Raw genomic sequence first — 16,583 nt, 5'->3', positions numbered from 1 at the left:
GGCTGCAACTCTCCTGCAGTGTCACCATGACACTGCTGCTCTCTGCTTTCCAGGTTCCATTTTCAGATCCAGTCTTCCCCTCCTGTTCCCAGGGACATCCTGGGAGTGCTTCAGAGCTGCCATCCTGGGGCAGCTCCTGCCCAGCGTGGGCAGGCACAAGGTCTCTCCAGCTGCTCCTCTCCCCTCCCCAGTGCCACTGTTTTCTGCAGCCTCCTCATCCTTGCCCAGCACAGCCCTCCTGGCACAGTTGGACACAGCCCTTGTTCTACCCCCTCCTCAGGCCCCTGCCCAACCCCCTCAGCTCCAGCCTGATGGCCACAAACCTTCAGGGCAGGGAGGCACCGGGCAAAATGCTGAGGGAACCTTTCAGCTGCACTCAAATCCAGTTGGAGGGGTTGGCCTCGAGGAAGAAATCAATTCTCATTTTCCAGAACCACCAGGACAACCTGTGTTGTGTCCTGGGCACTCCTCTGCAAGTGTGGGCTATGGAAAAGGTTTTGGTGTCAGGGCTATTGAGCAGGCTGGGCAGTGTCACTGGGAGACCTCTCCCAAACCCTTGGAAAGGCCAGAGCCATCCCAGAGCTTCCTGGGGCCTTGGCAAAGGCAGACATGGAAGCAGTCTGCAAACAGGGCAGCAAGGAGGGTTGGCAGAGTTCCACACTGCTCAGGCTCAGCAGGGAAGGGGAGAGGGCAAGTCCTCCTGCAGCCATTGCCAGGCATGGGAAGGACAAGGCAGGGATTGCAGAACCCCTGTGGGAGGGAATAGAAGGGGATGTTTTGTGCCCAGACTTTATCAAGGCCCTTGACATGGTTTCCTGTGGTCTCCTTATGGCCAGACTGGTGAGAGCTGGACTGAAGAAGTGGAAGATGTGGTGGGTGGGAAGTTGGTTGAATGAAGAGTGTCCAATAAAATCCATGGTACAAAGTCCTCTTGGCAGCAACTTCCTGGTGAAATCCCTCAGTGACCATCTCTTGAACACCACTAGAGAACATCTTTATTATCTCTCTGTACAATGGGACAAAATGGGTTTTCAAGTCCTTTGTGAATGATGCCAAATTTCAGAGAGCCCTTGAGCAATGTGTCCTGGTTTAAAGACATTTATTGAGGTGGGAACTCCAATCAAATTAACTCACTCCCCTTTTATTCCCCACCAGTACAAGGAGACAAAATACAAAGAGGTATAAGTGAAAAAAATAACAGTTTACTGTTGGGGAAGAAGAAAACGACTGGCAGAAATACCAGGCTTGGAGACAGATCTATAACCCCTGAGATGACTAATCTACACCGGAATGGACACTAATACACTGGAAAAGACGTTTATTTACCGGATGTGACTACCATTGGACTGACAGTTTTTCCCCAGTTTTCCCCAGTTTATTGTTGTACTGTTCTAGTGTTGTATGTACCCCAGCTTGTTGTTTTAAAAATCGTATCCTCCATATTGTCTCCTTCTTCCCTCACAGTTTTCCCGCCCAAACCTGTTGTTCTGCCCTGTTTTCCCGCTCCTCTGCCTGCTATTGGCTGCTGTTTGGTGCAGTGCAGAGGTAGCTCCTATTGGCCCATTCTCCTAGTGACACCCAGACTCCGCCCATCTCTACCCTGTTGCCCTATCCCAAGAGCCCCTGAGTTGTCAATCCTTTACTCCTCCCCTATCCTGAGTCCAGCCCCTCTTCCAACCCTCTGTAAGTCCCTGCTTGTCCTAATAAAGTTGGCATTGCTTCACGAGACCTCAGCTGTGTCAAGACCCTGATTTGCAGTGCCCGGTCCCATTTTCCTTTCCCCCGCGGGCCGTGGCAGTTCACTGATGAGAAATAGAGCAGCAAAACCAGCAATACCAACAGAACAGTTCAAAGAACAGCAGAGAGAGAAATTGCCTCCTCTCTGCCCCCCTGCCCCAACTCCCTTTTGTAAACAGATCAAAACTGGGATCAACACGTGCCTGCCTTCCCCCTTTTCCCCCCGAATGAACAAAGAACAAAATACAAACCAAGGAAAGAGGGGGCAAAGCCAAATCTGGGCAAATCTCTGGTCTGAGATCAGTGGTGCTGCCCAAGAAGACGCTGACTCCAGAGGTGTCCAAGCGGGGCAGAGCCGGCGACACCGGTCCCTGCGGCGGCGGGGGGGAGGCAGCGGCTCTGCTTGATTCCATGGAGTTCTGGGGAGGCACAGGGGGTGCCATGAGACTCTTCAGTGTCATTATGGCCCCTTGGTTCCATGAGATTCCACAGTGTCCCTGCATTCCTTTGGTCCATGAGGCCCTGCAGTGTCACGGTGCCACTTGATTCCGTGACATTACAAAGAATCAGAACGGCCCCTTGATTTAAGGCCAACTGCACATGGGGCTGCCTTGGGGGGAGTGTGGGCACCCAGACAAGGGAGTTGTCACCCCTTGGACTCAGCACATCTGGACTGGTCTGTCTGTCTGTGAGGTTCCCTATTCTAGAGGAATGAGGAAGAACTGGAGAGGGTCTAGAGGAGGTGTGACAGGATGGAGTTTTTCTTGGTGCTGGAATGAAAAGAAACTCGTAAAATGCAGCTTGGCAGGTTCAAACTGGATGTGAGGAAGAAGTGTCACTCAAAGAGCAGCTGCAGGACTTTTGCATTAGACCTCTGATGGCCCATCAAAGCCCATTCCCCCCTCGACCAATCTTGAAAGGCAGGAAAAACCCTTTTCCCAGGCCCCTCACGGGAACTCTGCACAGGCCCAGGAGATGTTGGGGGTTCGTGGCACGGCCCGGGACACCATCCATGGATATAATAACTCCTAACTTCTTGGAGTGTGGGGCCTTCCCTCCCCCACCCCCAATGGATCAAGGCCACCACTTCAACTGACAGACATTGGAGCTGCAACTGCCAAGTTCCATCTCTGGACCCCGTGGGCAGTGACTATAGACAGCTTTCCACTCTCGTCTCTGCTTTCTCTTGCTCTCCCTTACCCTTATCCTGCCTTTCCCTTATGCATTTTCCCTAAAGGTTCTCTTTATGCCATGTTGCTGTAGATGAGAGATAGAGATGATAACACCCAAAATGGCAACATACCTGTTTACCTTTGAAACAACATTGTTCTAAAATAAACCCTACATATATATGTTTTCAAACACCAATTATTCAGTCACCTCCATGAGCAGCATGATCCTGCTTGTTCCCAGTATACCCCAGTTGCGCCATCATGGTCCCAGCTGCCCTCAGGACGCTCCCAGTCAGTCCCAGTATGACCCCAGCCGCCTTCACTGTGGGCCCAGTTGCTCCCAATAGGATCCCAGTTGTGCCCAGCATGGTCCCAGTTGCTCCCAATTGCTCCCAGTGGGATCTTAGTAGCTCCCAGTTGCCCCAAGCGTAGAACCACTTGCTGCCAGTATGATCCTAGTCTGATCCCAGTATGATCCCAGTACATATGATCCCGCTGGATCCAGTTGGGTTCTCGGTGTATCCCGGTGTCCCCCCTGTCCCCCCACCCCGGTGTCCCCCCCTTTTCTCTCCCCACAGAGCTCCTGAGCCGCCGGCGGCCGCAGCCCCTCCCCAGAGCCTCGGGCCCAGCCTGGACCCCCCCATCCCCGTGAGGATTTTGGGGGGTCGTGTGTCCCCCCTGTCCCTGCTGTCACTCTACCTCCACCTGGCTGCTTCCAGTGATCCCAGTAAAGCTTCCCAGTTCTCCCCAGTCCTGGTTATTGGGGGCAGTGGGGGAGGGGCTTGGAGGGTCTCTGTGAGGTGGAGCCGAGTTTGGGGGGGGGCAGAACCGACGCCGGGATGGATCGGGAATGGGGACCCCCCTGTGTCCCCCCTGTGTCAACCCGCTCTGGAGGGGCTTTGAGAGGGCACCTGCCCCTCAATAAAGCACCCAGCTCATCCCAAAAGGTGCTGGGAACTTCCCCAAAACCTCCCCACAGCTCCCCAAGGACCTTCAAACACACTCAGAGCCCACCCAGGACCCCCCCCAACCCCTTTTCTGGGGGGACGTCTCTGGGCACTGGTGGTGCTGGGAGCCCCCCCGGCTGTGGGCGAGGAGCTCTCGGGTGAGCGGGGGGTGGGAAGGGGGCAGTTGGTGGGAAAAGGGGGGTCGGATTGGATAAAGGGGTGGTGGGACCCCAAACTGAGTGGGACCCCCCAAAAGTGGAGGGTGAAGAGCACTGAGGTTTGGGGGTGATGAGAAATGGGTGGGAGAGGTCAGAAGAGTGGGGAAAGTGGAGGGTGGAACCCCCAAACTGATCATGAGGGGGCTGAGGAGTCTCCAGATGCCAATGCAGTTCTCAAAGCACAGCCTGGAACGGAGGAACTCGCAGCACAGGTTGACGAGAGGCTGGAGAGAGGGAGAACCTGGAAAGGGGGAATGTCTGGGAATGTGGCACCTCGAAGGCAAGAATCAGAGAATTTGGAGATGGATGGCACCATCAGGGGGTTCATTTGGGGTGGAAAGAGCTAACCCATGGTAGTCTGACGACTTTTCTAAAAGAGATAAGCAAAACTCTTTTGCAAACATCTTTTCCAAAGCCTTTCTCTATCCTCTGCAGGGAAGGCACCCCAAGAAAGAAGGGGAAAGAACCCTTGTGCCTGGTGTATTGTTGTTTTTCCAGGCACTTTTGAATTTAAATTGTGTGAAACACTCTTGAAATGGCCTGTGCATCGTCACGCTTCTGGGGTGCAGGCACCAGGTATAGGGGCAGGCATCAAAGCCAGGCAAGGATGAGCACACAGACCGTGCCTCGTGCCCCTGACAGGGATCCTTTTTCTTCCCCTGCTTGTTAGACCATGGCCTTCCAGTGCCACCTCCCGCTACCGGCACACGGTGCTTTCCTCGGTGTGTGGTGAGGGCAACAGTCTCCTCTGCAGCCTTTTCCCCTTCTCTGGACAGGTACAAGGCACAGAACTGCCCCGGCAACAGCGAAAAGTTACCCATCCTCAACGACTCCCCCATGGAGGCAGAGGTGCATTTCTCCTTTGAGAAGGACAGCAAAGGAGAGACGTTCCTTTTGGACCCTCCCAGCATGAGGCTGCAGCCCAAAGAGAAGAAGGTAGGAGGTGAGCAGGTAGGGCAGGACCGCAGAAGTGCGGTTCCTCCTGCTCACAGAGGGCTCTTTGTATTTCTGTTTGTGGGGACGGGTTCAGAAGCTGAGTGTTTGGGCGTACCCGACTTCTGCTGGCCTCCTGGGAGACAGTCTCGTCTGCTGGATCAAGGACAACCCGGAGCCAGTGGTCTTCCGACTGTGCTGCCAAGGGGGTCACGTGAAGCTGAGGGTCAGTCCCCAGGAGCTGCATTTCAACAAGCTGCTTCTGCACAGGTCAGTCATCCCACGGCTGAGGGCACTCCAAGGCTCGTGACAAAGAGAAGAGGTTTGACTCTGGTTCCAGAGGCTCAGATGGAGCTGCTTTGAGCCGCATTCAGTGGCCAGGCTGGTGTGACCACCCAGCACTGACGCTGAGTGTCTTCCTGTCTCTGCAGGACTGACACCCAGACCCTGGTCCTGAGAAACGACAGCCCACTGCCCATGGCATGGCATCTCAGTGGGCTGGACGACCTTGGAGATGACTTCTCTGCATCGCAAGGCAGGGGCATTGTTGGGCCCCGCACAGACTTTGAGGTGAAGCTGGATTTCAAGGCCGAGAAGATTGGCATCACAAATAAGATGATCTGACTAGAGGTGAGAGGGGCTTGGGCCTTCCTGGCAGAGCAGGGCAGAGCAAGCAGCCGTGTGCTCTTAGGGACAGAGTCAGGGAGAGCTGCACCTGACAGACACGGGGGTGCTGTGGCCCCAACTTCTGCCTCTGTGCTGGGTTGGCCGGGTGCCCAGGCTCTGCATCCAGAGCCTGTAGCACAGCCACCTTGCTGCTGTGCAGGCTTGAAAAGGCAGTTGTTTGGTTGTACAGACCAGCATTCCCTCTGCACCCTTTCTGGGATTTTGTTCCCTGTGGTTTAGAGGCTGCATTTCAGCAAACATGCGAGGTGATTGACGAGGAGGGCGCTAATTGTCAATGCCACCTGCTCTGGGAAACCTCGCATTTCTTGTGGTTGTGTTTACAGCCCTGGCCCTCTCAAGGGTGCTTTAGCAGCACCATTCCCTGCTGTGGGAGTGTGGAATTGGGCTGATAAGGTTTCCTACTGCAGCGGAATCCTGCCAGGGCAGCCTGTGAGATGAACAGGTTAAGAAAACTTGGGAGTCCACAAACACTTGTCAAGCCAGGGAGGCCATGGGGGAAGCAGCTGGCAGAGACAAGGACTTAGAGGCTGTCTTCCAAAAGAATGATCTAAGCAGTGTTTGTTTCTTGCTGCCTCAGGTTTCAGATACAGAAAACATCCTGGGCATTGTTCAGGCTGAAACCATCAAAGTCTCTGTGGAGGTCTACGATGTTAATCTGAGCATCAACATGCCTGAAGGTCAGTGGATGCCTCCCAGACAACACAGTCCAGATGCATTTTACTACCTTGGCAGGTGGGCAACCAAAGCCCTTGGGAGGGGATGGCATAGCAGGCAAGGGTGGCACAGATCCATAAAGCACAGACCTTGCAAGCTGCGTGAAGTAAAGCACTGTTCCCATGCTGCTCCCTTTTCTTTTTTTTCTGGTCCTGTGCAAAGTGCTGGCTGTGCTGGTGGCACCTGTGCTTTCAACTGCAGAGGTCTTCATTCTTTCCCTTTCTCCACAGTTTCAAGCTGACCACTGGAAGTGCCAAGAGGGGCGACTTGGAATCTCCCTTCACTGTCCGGCCGCAGCGGGCTGTGCTGAAAGCCTCCCGGCCACCTCTGAAAGTTGAGGTCCTCTTCCACCCCATGACTGAAGTGTTTCTCGAGAGCAAACCCATCCTGCTCTGCCAGGTGAGCTGCCTGGGCCCGGCTGTGTTAGCACAGTGTGTCTTGGGAGCATAAGCAGGAGAGGTGTCTTGTGCAAAGCAGGCTTTAGCTGGGGCATCCTCTCTCCTACACACACAAACAGAGACTTCCAAAACCATTTGGGAGGCTTCGTAAGAGAGCTGGAAATCTGGCTCTGGAAGAGGCCTTTAAATAGGGAGGGTGAGCTGCTGGAGACCTGGGCTGGGGTCAGGGGACAGGGGTAGAGGCTGGCCTCTCTGCTGTGTTTACCAGCCCCTCCTCTGGTTGCAGGTCATTGATCTCAAATCGGGTCAAGGAGGCGAGACCGTTGCCACCATCCCAGTGAGGGTGTCGGCGAGAGCTGTGTACAGCAAGGACAGCATCGAGCCTGCCTCGCCCATCGACTTTGGTGCCATGGTTAAGGGCACCAAGAAGAGACAGGTCTTAATTGTAGAGAACAAAGGCGCCCTCAACTTCAAATTCCAGGCAGCCAGACCTGGGTTATTGTCCATTTGGATTGCTGGCTTGGGAAGAGGGAGGAAAACAACACCTCAGTATCCCCATGTGTGGGACAAAGCTGGTGACAGAGCTGCTCTGTCCATGAGCTGCAGCAATGGGTGCTGCAGGCAGCTCCCCGGGGGCCATCGGGAGCAGGAAGGCTTTCCTGCATGGGGAGGAAGGCCAGCTTTGGCCTCAGACAAAGGCAGGGGAGCTCAGCATGACAGATGTCTCTGCTTTCTCCTCTCAGTTCAGAGCAAGAGGAATCTGCCCCCTCGGTCAGGGAAAGAAAACGCTCCACACAGGTGGGTGGCTCCTGCTCCTGCCCAGCGTGTGCTGCTGCAGGGGATGGGGGAGGATGCAGCTGTGCCCAGGCTGGGGGTAGGACAAGGTCTGCGGGATGGAGAGTCCATTATCTGCTCAGTTCCACTGACAGTCCCATGCTCTGGCTCTGACCTGCAGTTGTGGGGTCAAGAGAGGGGAGCAGGTCCTGTGTTTGGTGGCTGCTAGCCAGCACAGATCTGGGAACACCACAGGAGCAAACTGTCCCCATCTGAACTCCCAATCCATAGAGCACTGACAGCTCTGCTTTTTCTTCTTCCCAATCCCCTCCCTCTCTCCCATCATTCAGTCCTTTCTGCTCTCCTGTACCCCTGGAGGTTGAAGGATCCCAGCTACCACCTTCATTCTCTTCACCCCAACTCCTTTCTCTCTGCCACTCGGGACAGACGTGCAGCTCCTCCTGGCTTGTTCATCTCATCCTGGGGCTGCCTTTGGGCCGTGGAGTCATCCTTCCCTGCCCTGCCACTGGGTGCTCGGGCCCATCTGGAGGCCGAGGCATGGCATCCTCCTTGCTGGGGGTGTTCAGGGTACGGCTGTTGGGCATCAGCCTGTCCTGGCGCTCTTTCTGCAGGCTCAGCTCACTGCAGGCGTGTTCACGGTGTCCCCTTGCTCCGGCTCCGTCGGTCCTGGGGGCCAGCAGAAGATCACAGTGGATTGCAGCCCAGGAGCAGAGGGGAAATGCGAGGAGCAGCTGTACATTGACATCAGCAACAGAGACCCCAAGGACAATCCCCTCGGCATTCCCTTTACCCTGACTGCCGAGTCCTGCCTCCCAGGTACGTGCTGTCCACAGGTTGCCATGGGCAGTCCTGCTGCTGATCAGCACCTAAACTTGCTACTTGGATAGAGAGGCACCTGGTCCTGAACTCCCACCTTAAAATCCTCAGAGGCTGCAGTCCTTTTTGAGTCCACCAGTGGGGAGAGGCTGGGAGGGATGTGTGGAAGCATAAAAGGAAAGCAATGCCCTTTAAGACTGAGGTTTACTGAGCTCCATCCTCACTGACTGAGCTCTCTCATCCAAGGCTGGGTTTTGCAGTCACCTGGACAGAAAGGGCTTATCAAGCCTTCTGAGAGGCCAGCTGGGTCCAGGTAAATTCAGAAAAGAGATTCTCCAGCCTCAGCCCTTCCTCTGGTCTGTCTGCAGCGCTTGTTGAAGACGTCACGTCCATCTTTGAGCAGTACCCGATCCACAGCAACGTCAATCTCCGCCAGACGTTACAGTCGGTGCAAGGCAACGGTGTGTTCATCAGAGATGATAACAAATTCATCTTCACCAAAGTTCAGGTTGGGCAACGGGCCACGGCTCGCTTCAAGATCTCTAATGGCAGCAGTGTCCCATGTGACGTGGTCCTCTCCATCAAAGCCATGCCTGGAGAGGTAAGAACAAGAGGCCAAGGTGAGCGCTGCTCTCTAAAGGCCATGTGAGAGCCTGCCTTGTTCTCCAGAGTCATTGCGGTCTCTGGCCCAGCTGGACCAGTCCAGCTCAGTGCAGGTCAAACTGCAGGGCAGAGCAGCAATGCCAGGGGGGCACTTGCATTGAATTCCACATCTCTCAAGCAAATTTTGGCTCACGCTTCTGGGTCTTTGGTGGGAATCCTTCTGAACATCTCTCGAAAGCACACTCAGAGAGGGGCTGTTACAGACCGATGGGCCAGAGCTCAAAGCAGAGCATTTCCTGGCTTTTCCTTCTCTTGAAAGGCCAGTCCTGGGTTATTTGAGGGGTTTCTGTGCCATCCCAACCTCCCACATGTGCTGGGGTGGCTGCCCAGCCCTCAAAGCAAGCTTTTGCTCGCCTGGGCATTGGCGCAAGGTCAGCATCCCCTGGCATGGAGGGAGCCTGCCCAGGGAAGCATGAAGCAAGACAGGCTGTCTGGGGCTGTTCCCAGGGATGCATCTAGGAATGTACTGGGTCACATTGAAAGATGTGACACTAACACTGCACTGTGGGTTCCCCCCAAGCCTCACAACCTCATCAGCCACATCTTCAAGCTGGATCCTGTCGAGATGAGCATTCCTGGCTTATCCCACGCCTTTGCTACAGTGACCTTCACTCCAGAACAAAAGGAGGACTACCAGTGCACTTTCACAGCTTCCCTTGTTAGCCCAAAAAGGTAGTGACCCCGTGAAGTATTGGGGGGACCGTTCTGGTAGCTGCCTCTCCTCTTGGTGCCTCTAATGCTTTCAGTGCCCTTAGGCAGAGTACCTGGCATGAGATGATGTAGGGGGCATTAAGCATTAGGCAGAGCAGAGCAGGAAAATGAGGAGGATACTTCAGGCTGTGTGAGGGACTCTGAAGAGAGAGCCTTAGGTAGCCAGCTGGAAGTTACTGACAAGTGCAACAGCTGAGCTGGGGCTTTCCAAGGACAAAGGCTCAGATGAAGCAGTTTCTGTGCCAGCAAGTCAAGATTTCCTCCATATTTCTGTAAAAGGAAGTGATCCTGTGTGGTTTCCAGGCATACATTAAGCTATTTTTATATCAGGGGAGTGACTGGAGCTCTTACCAAAGAGAAGCCCAGTTCCTCTCCCTGGCACCTGTGTACTGGGGCTCTGACCTGCCCTTCCCCAAGCCTTTAGTGGCTGAATTGGAACAGGGAAGTCAGCTTTCTGCCCTAACAAGCAAGTCCTTCTTTAGGATCCTTGGAAATAATCTTTACTGACGGTGCTGTTGGTTTGGTTTTCCCTTCTTGCTTTCGTACTGTTCTCATGGTGTGCTTTTGCTTGTTGCATGTCTCCTATCACTGCAGCCAGAGGATTTGCCACGTCTCATCTGGTGCCTCGTTATTTATCTGCTGTACGGCATGATTCAAATGAGGGAAATTATTTAGAACTGTTATTCTGGAAGGCTCTGGCTGAAATGGTTTCTGTGTCTCTCCAGCAGCTCCATGAAGATGAAACCCCAACAGCTGACCTTCACTGCCAGTGGAGAGGGGCACGTGCCTCAGGTGACAGTCGAGTGCCCGGGCCTTCAGAGTAAGAGAGGAACCCCTGTGCTGCGCTTCAGGAGGCTCCTGCTGGGGGATTCACAGACACTCCCCCTGGTCCTTCGTAACAATGGCATCATACCCACAAAGGTAAGGACCTGCTCGGGGAATGCTCTGGGCTGGGAACAAGAGCTTGTCCCGTGGAGGAAAGGTCCCAAAGACTGATTTTCTGTCCAGTCTTTCCTCATCAGTTGAACACAAGACAAGGAAGGTGGTGGGGTGTTTTCCCCCCATCTCCCAGCTCACATTTTGTTCTCATGTGGGCGTGTGTGACGTCCCAGTTCCATGAGATTGCATTTGATAGTGGTTGACTCCATTTTAATTAAACTTAGTTGTGGTTCTGTTACATTCTGCTCGTGACTGACTGTCCTGTTTGGCTCTATGTCAGTTCTATCCATATGCTTCTGAACAACCTTTTTTCCCTGTGTGACTTCACGTAACCTTTGTGCTGGGCGCTGTGTTTGAGGTGGGGAGGTGGTCTGGGTTCCCCGTGCTGGACCAGCGGCCGTACGGGCTCAACCCCTGTGCCAGCCTCTACTCACACCAATGTCATTGTGCTCCGTGTTCCCTTTTCTCAGTTTACAGTTCATATCATGGACGACAAGGGAGTTTTCTTCCTGAAAAGCACGCAGTCTGCACTCCGTGCCTTCCACATTGCAGACATGGAAAAGGACTCCACTGGAAAAGGTAAATTCATTAACTGTGCAGCGTGATCATTCACAGAGGGAAAAGGTGTGCCCTGTTCTTGGCTTGTCTAAGCAGCAGCCACATGTTAGACATAGTTTCTTTCCTTGGTCTCTCTGTCCCCCGAGCTTTTCTTGTGGACTCCTTGCAGGGTTTCCTCCTAGCAAGTTGTAGGAAGTTTTTGTTCTTCGAGACACGGTGGGTTGAGCTGTGGGGGACTATCACCACCTCAGTGGACTGGCTGAGGTCTGTGCTGCGTGTGGGAAGGTACCAGCCTGAAGGGAGGCAGCCCTTGAGCACACAAGCCAGCCAGCAGAAGCCAAAACCGTTCCTTGGCTCAGCCTTCTGTATGGCAGGAGCTGGCTGGAAGCAGATGGAATGAGGACTGGGCGTTAACCTGAGGTTAAGCCGCTTAAGTGGTGATATGTGTGATGGTGGCATAGTCTTGTGAACACAGGAAGAGGGTCTGGAACCACTGGTGGGAGAACCTGTGCTTAGAAGCAACTGATTCCAACCTCTTATTCCTCGTATACCCCAGGGAAGTATTTCCTCTGGACAGCTCTATCACTTAACTCTGATTCCCATTGCCGTGCAGCCAAGAAGCGTCCCGAGAAGCCTTACCTGCTCCTGGAACACGGGCAATCAGCAGAGTTTGACGTGTTTTTCAAACCCACACTGGCCCAACGTCTGAAAGGGAAGATCCGTGTGCCAGTGTCAGGCAACAGTGAGATCGACATAGAGCTGGTGGGTGAAGACCACAATGATGACTTCACCCTTGATAACCTCCCTGGACTAGCAGAAGACAGCCAGGAGAGCAATGCTGAGGGCAATCTGGAGGACGACATCATTGAGGGTAAGAGAGGAGAGGCTGCCAAGGTAGAGCGAGGAAGAGGAAAATGTCTGATCATGTGTGTCCTCTCTCTAGCCAGGGCTGGGCTGTCACCCACTGGACTTGGGGGCCTGTGAGCTTGCCAGCCATGCACACAGAGCAGTGTGTGCTGTGCTGCTTGTCGCTGGGCACAGGCACAGCCACGGGCTTGGGGACCTCCCAGAGGGAGGGAGGGAGGCTTGGAGCAAGGAAGAGCTGAACATACACGTGTCTCTGAAAGTGAGGGGGGTGGATGGACATCACTGCATGCTGAGATCTCTTGCTCTCCTTCTTCACAGCTGTCAGAGCGAATCACATAAAGTTTGGGGAGTGTGCAGTCGGGGAGCTCTGCGACAAGACCTTCACAGTCACCAACCGCAGCAAGGAGGAGGTGATGTGGTTTGAGTGGCTGCTGGCAGATACCCCATTCCAGCCCCAAGGTGAGCTGGGACAGCCCTGCCTTTCTCAGTTGCTCAGGCCCTTTCCTGGTGTTCCTGGGAGCTGGCAGGGAGTCACCACATTCCAGTGAGAGCCCGTTCCAGTGCCATGCAGGAGATACAATCCCTGTCTTTGCTGGGGCAGGGCTGCCAGCCCAGCAGAAAAGGCTCCGCGTTCTGGGAGGTGGCACCTTCTGTTCATATTTTGCTCTGTCAAATCTCACATAAATCCTCACTGAGGTGCTGATTCCCAGCACAGCTGCTCGCCATATCAGTCCCTTTTGCTGTCAGTGCTGCCCTTGCCAGTGATTCCAGTTTGGTCTTGACTTTCTGGTTCTCCCTAGGTGGGACACCTCCAGCCTGGCTGTGCCAAGAATATCAGAGTGACCTTGAAATCCAAGGTCCCGGTCACCATCAAAAGGCCCTCTGTGAACTGTAAGGTGACCAAGATCAAATACCAGCTGCCACCAGAGGAGGTTTACGACTGGGACGACAGAATGCGCACTGAGAAGTGGGAGGATACCACCGAGAGACTCCCGGGAGCCCGCTGGCCTTTGAAGCGGAGGGTAAGAAGCACAGCAGCAAAAGCTCACCGAGCTGCTGCAAAAGGACCTGCCGACAGCAGCAGAGCACCAGCGCTGCTGGCAGAGCAGCTCCTGCCTCCCCTGGGCATTGGCTCCAGCCGGGAGGTTCACCAGCAGTGCCTTTTGGGGAGAGGCGGATGCGCAGTGAGCAGGTGGGCTCACACCACAGGGGAAGCCTTTGGGCAAGAGACCTTTATCCACACGCAAACTGCCGGTCTGTGCCACGAGCCGAGTGTTGCAGCCCGTGTTGAGTGGGAGGTCACGTTTGATTTTATCCCATTTAACAGTGTTAAAGTCTCTTCATCTGATTTGGTGCCTTGTCACCCACAAGGAGTTAATTCCACTGCATTCTGTCTCTTGTTCTGAAGGGGAGAGCAGCACAAGTGCTCTTGTGTGTACACCGGTGAGCTCCGAGCTCTGCCTACACCGACACCAGAGATTTTGGTTGTGGCCTCTGTATTGTGGGGGATATCTCATTATGGAGCAGCCCAGGCCCTGTGTGATAGTACGCAGGAGTCTGGAGAAGCATCATCTCCAGAAAGTCTTGCTTTTTCTGTCATTATTGCCAAGCACACTTATCTTGGTGAAGGTTCTTTCTGAGTTTCTGAATCATTGTGAGTCCTGTAAACCCAACTTCCCCAGCAGGGCATCAGCAGTTGGAGACTTTCCCAGTGAGATCATTCACATCCCAAAATGCCCACAGCCAGCTCCCACCCCACATGTGCCATCTGGAGAGCACTTTCTCCTAAGACAAGAAGGAAAAAGTTCTTTCTAGGACTAGTCAGTCTTGGGCTTCTCCATCCACAGGGCTCCAGCAGGGGAACTTAATCCTAATGTCGAGACCTGCTGGATTTATAGGGGACCAGGGAAAAGGTCAGAGGCTCTCCAGGGTTGAAGCACAGGGACTGACAGCTGGCCATAGTCCCCAGGGGTGTATTAATAGCCGTGGTGGTGACTGCTTTGATCAGTGGGTAGAAACCAATGCTGTAGTACACCAGTCCAATTTTGTCATCTTTCCAGGCAAAGAAACCTGAATGTCCTTTCTATGCGGCCAAGTTTGGAGGCCAAAAGGTTTCCCTGCTCAGCCTGGCTTTCTGGGCTCTGCTCAGTGATTCTTCCCTCCTCTGCCTGCAGGTGGTCAAGGCAGTCCCGGAACCACCTCACACCATCATGGAGAGGAGCAGCCACGAGGTCGAGCTTGTCCTCAGTGCTCAGGTTGACTACGCCGAGTTCAAACTGGACACGGTCGAGGTTCAGCTGAAGCAGACTGAGCTCTTCCAGACAGAGATAAGCACGTGAGTGCTGGGCACCGTGTTGGCCCTTTCCTCCTAAACTTCCAGACTTTGAAATACTTTGTTTGGGCCACCCAGGGCAGCAATTCTGAACGTGGCAGAGTTGCCTGGGGAAGGTGGTACCAGGAGCCCACCAGACAGTGTTACTTTAGTACTTGCTTTTTATTCCTCCTCCTTGTTTTTCAGTTTCCGGATGTCCAATACAGGGAATGTAGCCCTGAAATACTGCTGGGAGGAGAATCTGGAGGAGGAAATACCATCAAAGAGTTCTGGGAGGCCGTTCTCGTCCACTCAGACACGTAAGTGTTTGGCTCTGGGTGGTGCCTGGGCCATTTCAGTTGGTAGCTGAGGGCCTGGGGAGAAGACCCTGCCACTTCACCCCAAAACATTAATTGCTTTTTCATCCCTCTCCACTTCTCAGCTGCAGCTGGAGAGTTTTCTCCTTCCCCCCTCTCTGCCTTTTAGCCCCTCCTGTTCTTGCTCTGCCACTTGTGCTCTGCACAGGAGCTGAGCTGGGCTCCAGGGACAGCCATGTGCTGGGTCAGGACTGGGAAGGGGGACATCAGGGCACCTCTTTGGGAAGTCTCTGAGACTGGGAAAAATAAGGGTGGAACAAGTGAGCTGCCCTGCAGCCGCTGTCTGGATGCAGTTCCCCACTCCAGGGCAAATGCAAAGTCACTGTCTAAAACCAAGCCTCCTGCCCCGGCACGGGAGTGTGTGCTGCAGGCGGAGACCCTGCTCCCAGCTGCTCTGTCTCCTGCTGAAAGTACTTGGCCAGAGGCGCTCCAAGTGCCTCCCAGCTCTCTTCTATCCACCTGCAGCAGGAGGCAGAGTTGTTGGGAACAAAGGATTTTGTCTTTGAAAGATGTCTTCTTTCCTCCTGCAGGTGATTTCTTGTCCTCTACTGCTGAGGATCTCTGGGGAAGGAATCATGCAAGGCTGGTGCAGCAGGCATTGCTGCTCGAGTCAACTCAGCCCCAGCCAACTCAGCCCCAGCCAACTCAGCCCCAGCCAACTCAGCCCCAGCCAAGTCTGCGCCTTTCCAAGCAGCTGTGCCGCTCTTCGAAGGGCCTTAGCTCCTCCCCGGAATTCTCTCCAATTCCCGTCAAGGACCCACCACTGTTCTCCATCGAGCCCCACTGTGGTACCATCCCTGCTGGCCAGAATCAGATTTTCTGTGTGAAATTCTTCCCGACGCATGTGGGGGAATTTAAGGCCGAAATGCTGTGCAGGTAGGAAATGTCCATGTGCTTTCCAATCCATGCTCCTGGTGGGTATCACAGGACGGGCCAAATGCTGTGCAGGTAGGAAATGTCCATGTGCTTTCCAATCCATGCTCCTGGTGGGTATCACAGGACGGGCCATTGGGTGCACCCTCCCTGCTCAAGCAGGGTCATCCCAGAGCATGTGGCACAGGATTGTGTCCAGAGGGTTCTGGAATACCTGCAGTGAGGGAGACTCCACACCCTCTCTGGACAACCTGTCACCTGCACAGGAAAGAAGTTCTTCCCCATGTTCAGGTGGAAGGTGTTTTGCATCAGGTTCTGCCCATTGCCTCTTGTCCTGTTGATGGGCAGCACCAAGCAGAGCCTGCTCCATCCTCTGACACCCTCCCTTCAGTCCCTCTGACTGGGGTGGGTGAGCGTGCAGCCCTGGCGACAGCCAGCCCCAGAGAGGCAGCAGGAACACACAGCATACAGGAGCACAGAGAGATGATCATCTGGCCAAGGCCAGGTGTCTGTGGAGATGTCTGTGGATCTGTGTGGAGACAATGGGAAAAGACACTGTATGAAACACTAAGCTCCTGCAGGGCTGCAAAATCTGGAATGGGAGATCCAGAACGGCTGTCAAGGGGCCAGCCAGTCCCTAGCTATGCTTCCTTATGGGGCAAGCACAGCCTCCTTCTCTACCTGGAACCCCGTGTGCTGCAGTTGGTCCCCAGGCCCATAACTGGTTGTGATTCTGCCCTTCCACCTCTGCTGCCTCCATGGCAGGCAGTGCAGTTCTGTTTCATTTGCTGCTCGCTGCTTGCCTGGAGAGAGGATGTGACACTGTGTGCTCTGTGAGGAGACAGGCGAGCGGCTGGCTGGCTGGAA

The 16,583-nt window shown here is 54.3% G+C and overlaps 2 protein-coding genes across 3 annotated transcripts; both read left to right on the top strand.

Moving 5' to 3' along the window:
- Window positions 1-4,762: 4,762 nt before the first annotated feature.
- LOC113995492 (hydrocephalus-inducing protein-like) lies at window positions 4,763-6,766 on the top strand. 2 transcript variants are annotated; one of them, XM_039391388.1, is made up of 5 exons: window positions 4,763-5,010; window positions 5,105-5,277; window positions 5,439-5,577; window positions 6,272-6,371; window positions 6,639-6,766. In XM_039391388.1, exons 1-5 carry the CDS (start codon window positions 4,912-4,914, stop codon window positions 6,647-6,649), a joined length of 522 nt encoding a protein of 173 aa, XP_039247322.1. In that variant the 5' UTR covers window positions 4,763-4,911; the 3' UTR covers window positions 6,650-6,766. The 2 variants fall into 2 exon arrangements, with proteins under 2 accessions (XP_039247322.1, XP_027591443.1); XM_027735642.2 differs by lacking the exon at window positions 6,639-6,766 and having other exon boundaries at window positions 4,764-5,010; window positions 5,439-5,637; window positions 6,272-6,354.
- A 2,580-nt stretch (window positions 6,767-9,346) lies between these two features.
- LOC120325355 (hydrocephalus-inducing protein-like) lies at window positions 9,347-15,866 on the top strand. Its single transcript, XM_039391387.1, has 9 exons — window positions 9,347-9,752; window positions 10,517-10,712; window positions 11,201-11,309; window positions 11,902-12,182; window positions 12,956-13,177; window positions 14,330-14,490; window positions 14,674-14,786; window positions 15,374-15,719; window positions 15,792-15,866. Exons 1-9 carry the CDS (start codon window positions 9,493-9,495, stop codon window positions 15,793-15,795), a joined length of 1,692 nt encoding a protein of 563 aa, XP_039247321.1. The 5' UTR covers window positions 9,347-9,492; the 3' UTR covers window positions 15,796-15,866.
- Window positions 15,867-16,583: the final 717 nt, after the last annotated feature.

This window comes from Pipra filicauda, unplaced genomic scaffold, assembly GCF_003945595.2.
Source record: "Pipra filicauda isolate LSUMZ 115617 unplaced genomic scaffold, ASM394559v2 scaffold959_size45291_pilon, whole genome shotgun sequence".
NCBI classification, from domain to species: Eukaryota; Metazoa; Chordata; class Aves; order Passeriformes; family Pipridae; genus Pipra; species Pipra filicauda.
Note: the sequence above shows the minus strand (reverse complement) of the source record. Positions and strands in the feature narration are given on the sequence as shown.

Coding starts and splice junctions, on each gene's coding strand:
- LOC113995492 (XM_039391388.1), top strand. CDS start 4,912: ATGGAGGCAGAGGTGCATTTCTCCTTTGAGAAGGACAGCAAAGGAGAG. Junction 5,011..5,104: donor TGCAGCCCAAAGAGAAGAAG/GTAGGAGGTGAG, acceptor GGACGGGTTCAG/AAGCTGAGTGTTTGGGCGTA. Junction 5,578..6,271: donor GGCCCCGCACAGACTTTGAG/GTGAAGCTGGAT, acceptor TTGCTGCCTCAG/GTTTCAGATACAGAAAACAT.
- LOC120325355 (XM_039391387.1), top strand. CDS start 9,493: ATGAAGCAAGACAGGCTGTCTGGGGCTGTTCCCAGGGATGCATCTAGG. Junction 9,753..10,516: donor TCCCTTGTTAGCCCAAAAAG/GTAGTGACCCCG, acceptor GTGTCTCTCCAG/CAGCTCCATGAAGATGAAAC. Junction 11,310..11,901: donor AAAGGACTCCACTGGAAAAG/GTAAATTCATTA, acceptor ATTGCCGTGCAG/CCAAGAAGCGTCCCGAGAAG.